The sequence below is a fragment of the Gymnoscopelus microlampas genome (genome assembly GCF_963454915.1).
Source record: "Gymnoscopelus microlampas genome assembly, chromosome: 9".
NCBI lineage: Eukaryota > Metazoa > Chordata > Actinopteri > Myctophiformes > Myctophidae > Gymnoscopelus > Gymnoscopelus microlampas.
The window spans coordinates 24,689,786-24,695,785 of NC_139946.1; the positions used below are offsets into that span (position 1 = coordinate 24,689,786).

Consider the following 6,000-nt stretch of genomic DNA (forward strand, 5'->3'; position numbering starts at 1 on the left):
CAATTTACAGCAGTGAATCCCATCTGGAAGGTTCTTTCCTTGATATTGAACGGTCGGCCCATCACCGATGAAGACGTTTTTGGGTGTTTGGATTGTTGTCCTTCAGGAACTAAATCATTGGTTGAAGTTGAACACAAATGGCAGGATGGTCATGTTTCATGGAAGGCGATAAGACATTGTGAGTGTACCATATGTCGTGTACACAGACACACACATGTGGTGTACACAGACAACACTTCTAGCCCACATCTCTGTATCACAGCTTTTGTGACACTGATCTCCTCTACTTCTCATAGTAGAGAAGATCGAATGCTCATGCATTCCTTTTTCATAGTCCTCTGTCTTCATGAGCCACAGGTACCACCATGTGACTCCAGTCCCTGATGCACTTGTGGTGTGTTGCAGTGACTTCCTATACATGAGACGTTAGCCTGTGTGTCACAGCGTAGGTCTTCTGCAACTTTGCTCAAGCTCTTCAAGTTAATAACTACTGTCTGATCACCTTCGGTGCTAGGTCGTGTGGAAGCCCAACAAAACTTCTCCATCTCCTTTGCCTGTCTCCCTCTGCCCCACTTTTTACATTTTGTTTTGGCATTTAGGTGTTTTATCTCTCCCTGCAAAACCACATGATGAAATAGAATGTACATGTTACAATTATGTACATGTTTGAAAAACTTAATAATGTCTCAAAAGCATGAACATCCAATTTTGTCACTACCGAAACAATGATGTCACTACCGAAACTTGAGCATAATGTTTTGGTAGTGACTGTTTTGGTAGTGACAATTTTAGCTAGTTTTTTAGCTTAACTCAACAATGCTAGGCAAGACATGGCTTGCAAACACAGCTTTGAGCAGTTGTACATGGATAAAAAACATCACATTTGAAGTAAAACCCAAAAGGAGTTTATAATTGCAGAAATGATGTGTTCGGTAGTGACAATCCTTAAAAATACACACTGATTTTCAGACTTTGGAAGACATTTACTTCTGACTGAAGTAAACTAGCTACTCACCAGGTGGCCATGATGAACAGGAAGTCTATGTTATTTCTTGGTGAAAAGTGTGGGAGTGTGGCTAAAACCAGGCTCCACCTATGGACTAAAACTCGTTGTGTTTCGGTAGCGACATGAAAACATGGGACAGCTTTTTTTATATAATGTTTTTTAATTTAAAGAAAATCCACAAAATCAATCTTAATATTTCAACTTCCCTTTAAGATAAATATAAAGGATGTATTTAAAAACTAAATGTAATAAATTGACAAAAATCATTTAGATATTGTTTTCATGAATTGAAATTTAGGAGTTAGGGGTTGGGACAGCCACCTCCCAATATGAAGTAACATAATAAGTATATATTTTTTATTTATTACATTTTGTTCTATCTCAATTAATGTATTGTGATTAAATAGATCATAAGATGATATTAGTACACATGTAAGTTCTGACTACTTAATTGTTTTTTAAAATAATGTTTTCATTGTGGGACTGCAATTTCAACCAATTCGGTAGAATGGTCCATATACATTTCGGCCATTTGAAAATAGATTGTAGATCTGCTATTTTCAAAACATTTTTTTACATTTTATACATTTGAAAACTTGGGACATACTGCATAATGAGTACTTTCTACTTTTGGTACTTGAAGTACATTTTGATACCAATACTTTTGTACTTTTACTCAAGTACATTTTGAATTCTGGACTGTTACTAAAGTAAAACATTTGAGTACTTTTTACACCACTGTCCTCACCTCACGCCTCTGTCCCCCTCTGTGTAGGTGACGAGGAACAGGGCTCCATGGCGGAGGTGTCCTACTACTCCTACGAGTACGACCCAGACTCTGAGCCTTTCCTTGCTGATGCAGAGGGAGAGGGAGAGGAGCATTTTGAGCTTCCAGCAGGGGATGACGGGGAAGAGCTGAAAGTGGCAGTGATGCCAGCAGATACCCAGCTACCCACACTGGACACAAAAAACACACCTGAGCGATGGTATGGTCCACAACACTCAATCAGTGGTGTAAAGTAACTAAGTACATTTACTCAAGTACTGTACTTAAGTACAATTTCAAGGTATGTTTACTTAAAGGGATAGTTCACCCAAAAACGTACTTATTTTCTATCAATTGCACACCTCATGAAGCCTTGAATTCATGGCGATTTTTGGGTTTTTGTCGCATTCCTAAGCCAATAATTTGATGACCGACGAAAAGATGCTAATGTCCCCGGTAGGAGAATCAAAGTTGACACTTTGAGTCTCCTACCGGAGCTGTCGCCGTTCATCTAATTATTGGCTTAGGAATGCAAAAAAAAGAAAAAGAAAAAAAAAACGTCATCAGCGCCCATACCCAGGGTGGGGTTGGCGAAAGGGCCTACTCTGTGTGGAGTTTGCATGTTCTCCCCATGTCTCCTAGGGTAGTTAATACCCTCACAAAAACATGTAGTAATCCTGGTCGCTAAACCGCCTCCCCAATGACAGCCGGGGCGCCTGATGGAGGGGAAGGGAACTGGTTGGAATAACGTGTTCCTTCCACGCGCTACGTCCAACCAGGGAAACTCCCCCCTGTCAGTTGACAAGAAGGTCAGTTGGCTCTCATGCACTGAAGGAAGCATGAGCTCGGCCCTGGCCTCCCTGGCTGGGGGGGACTGGTGTAGCGCTGGTGTAGGGCTGGTGTAGCGGCCAGGATCACTTAGGAAATTGGCACCGGGTGAAAAAAATGGGTTACAAAAATCGCGGGATAAAAATTATATATATATAAAAAAAAAAAAAAAGGAATGCGACAAAAACAAAAAAATCGCCATGAATTCAAGGCTTCATGAGGTGTGTAATTGATATAAATTAAGTTATTTTGGGGGTGAACTATCCCTTTAACTGGAGTATTTCCTATTTTCAATCATTTTACATATTCATAATCATATTGTACTTTTACTCCACTATAATTATTTGAAACTTTCTAGATTTTGATTATTATTACAAAACATGCATTAACCACTTCAGCCCTATACATTTCGGCCTTTTTGAAATAGCCGATCTACAAGCTCACCTGCTCATCTGCTTTTTTCAAAAGAGTTTGCTACATTTTCTACATTTGAAAAGTTGTGAAATGGGACATTCTGCATAATGAGTACTTTCTACTTTTGGGACTTTAAGTACATTTTTACACCAATACTTTTGTACTTTTGCTCAAGTAAATTTTGAATTCCGGACTTTCACTTGTAGTATTTCTACATTGCAGGTATTGATACTTTTACTTAAGTAAAACATTTGAGTACTTTTTCCACCACTAAAACATATCTCCTTCAACCAATGCCTTTCTTGTCATCCACAGAAACACTCCTGGACAGCAGCACCATCATGCATGTCCCAATTGTACATTATTTGTGAATATGACAGAGTGAGTGGAGAGAAGAGAGGCTCTGGAGCTGGGTGGTCTTATTAGAAGAGATGGCGGGGTCTGGGCTGTGTGTGAGTGAGCGTTCGGTGCGAGTGAGATAGAGCTAACTGTCAACAGGATTGTGTGTGTGTGTGTGTGTGTGTGTGTGTGTGTGTGTGTGTGTGTGTGTGTGTGTGTGTGTGTGTGTGCGTGTGCGCGTGTGAGTGTGCGTGTGTGACTGTTAATAAGCTAGTGTCCTCCAGACCTCTGTTGTTCTTTGGTATATTTCTAGTCTCCTAGTCACCAGTAGACACCATAGCCGCCTTTGTTACTCACTGTAGTGCCTCTGTAGTCACTAGATAAAATAATCAAGTATTTATGTTTGTAATTACACCTTGAGTTTAAGCAAATGTTTTTTTTTCTATCTGTGGTATTTATTTGTAGCTAGAGCTCTTTTTTTTGCTTCTTTGTTTTGTATTTGCCTTTTCATGTGTTTTCCATTTTTTCCTGCCAATATTGTCCATTTTTGCCCTGTAACCTATTGGTTCTTACAATTCAAACAACATTCCTGTTGTGTTGTGAAAAACATTTTTTTTTTTCTGAGCAAGCTTTAAAACAATTATTGAGATGTGTGATGAAATTCGTGTACTTGTATATCCTGCTGGAAAGACATATGCTACCCATATGCTCTTCATGGTTATAAGCTCTTTCTTTTCCCCTGCAAACTATTACAAGATCAACAGCTACTCTCAAGTAAAATTTTCAGCTGTCACCTTATTGTTGAACAGACAGGGATTTGATTGTACAGTACATAAGCTATTTTGTTTTTATTTGTTACATTTTGTCTCGTGAAGCAATCAACTTTAAAAAATAATAAAACAATGAAGTTAGGAATTACTGTAAATGTGCCAAATTTGATCAAGTTGTAACCCCATACCCATGTAATGTAAAAGACAGTGCTTTTGAAACAAACAAGAATAAAGTTTCTATACAATCCAAGGTCTTTGTCTACATTCATTTTAACCCATTCAAACCGGGAAAGCGTAATTTTAGTTAATATAGTGTCACAATCATGGCGGAGACTCTGCGGTAATCAAATTATTGGCTTAGGAATGCGCCAGAAACAAAAACAAACAAAAATATAGCTGCAAGCAGCAATAAGATTAGATTTTATATGTGGTAAGTTATCATACAGCATGGGTTGCTTATTATATACATACAAGCTCATAACGCGTCACATTGTAGATCGGCTGTATGTGGTTACTGTAGGTGTTGTATTAATAATTACATCTGCAAAGTAACAAGTAACTAAAGCTGTCATCTGCTGTAATTATAGTAGAGTAGAGTAGTAAAGTAAAAGTACCTAAAAATTGTACTCTGCATGTGACAGGTGATGAGTGGATCCAATCCATGGGAATAGGGGGAATTCCAAATGATGATCACCTCAACGCATTGCTGGGGACAGGGATCAAACCAGCGACCTATGAATTCACAGGCTGTCTCTTCTCATTGAGCTAGAGATATTATGGCCTCCCTGATGATGTCTGTTGATATCTAGTATAGGTTTTTCCGTCCGTTATGAACCAAGCCTCTGTTTTGCTAACTACTGTAGATCACTGGTTCACAAAACATTTACCAATAAAGTTTTTTTTTTGTCTCCTCGGAATGGAAACTAGTGAAAATAGTCGATCTACAAGCTCACAACGCGTTGCTATCTGAAAAGTTGTGAGATTGTAGATCGGCTATTTTCACAAGAAAGTATGTCATACATTAAAAAAACAACTACTCTCAAAAAAGCATTTCATGTTATTGTTTAAAAATTGCACATGCCTGAATTAACAGGGTCATGTTTAGTACAATGCAATTGAAATGTAAACAGCCTCAGACAATGAGAAAGGAGAATCCAACAAAACAAAACAAAAGGGCGAATGAAGTACATCATATATTGAAAATATCTACTTTCAAATAAGCATTTCACGTTATCTTTACAATTGCACATGTATTCATTGATACAGTCATGTTGTGTGCAATGCAATTATAATGAAGTCTACGTGAGGTGGATTTCGAACCGGCAACCCTGTGTTTTCAAGGCAGATGATTAAGCGACCAAGCTATTAGACCAACAGACCTGAACCTGTGAAAAAGGTCCTCACACATTTATTTGACACAGTTTCAAGCAAATTGCTCAGAAATCCTTGGTTTAAATGTTTTTCAAACTGCTCAATATAGCGTAAAATCTGAGGGCGGAGCTCACTGGTCAAAGTGATAGATGTGTTCCTCATGAGTCAAGGCACATGTGCAAGCAAGTTAAAAAATTGCTATAGCGCCCACCTTTGACCAATTGGAGTAAGATTGGTTTCAGTGATACTTGGAATGACCCTCTACATTATTGCAAAGTTTCAAACAAATGTGAGTCTGCATGAACGTGTTAGGGGCAGACGAATAATTGTCATAAAACTGCAATATTAATTGGCTCATAAAAGCTTAATGTTTTCACTTAGAAGAAATCCAAACCATGTTTTTGTCTGCATAGGTCCAAAGTACATGTGTAGACAGTTTCGTGCAGATTGCTCAAAAATCCCAGGAGGAGTTTGATTTTAACTGCTTTTCATATAATTCAAAATGG

At 38.3% G+C, this 6,000-nt stretch overlaps 1 protein-coding gene across 1 annotated transcript in view; it reads left to right on the forward strand.

Moving 5' to 3' along the window:
* The window catches only part of cpamd8 (C3 and PZP like alpha-2-macroglobulin domain containing 8), an 82,469-nt gene extending 78,096 nt beyond the window's left edge, over positions 1 to 4,373 (forward strand). The window contains exons 44-45 of the mRNA XM_084066999.1: positions 1,782 to 1,992; positions 3,330 to 4,373. Of these exons, the coding sequence (XP_083923125.1) occupies positions 1,782 to 1,992; position 3,330 (212 nt within the window). The 3' untranslated portion in view covers positions 3,331 to 4,373. The remainder of the gene's footprint in view (positions 1 to 1,781; positions 1,993 to 3,329) is intronic.
* The last annotated feature ends 1,627 nt before the right edge of the window (positions 4,374 to 6,000 follow it).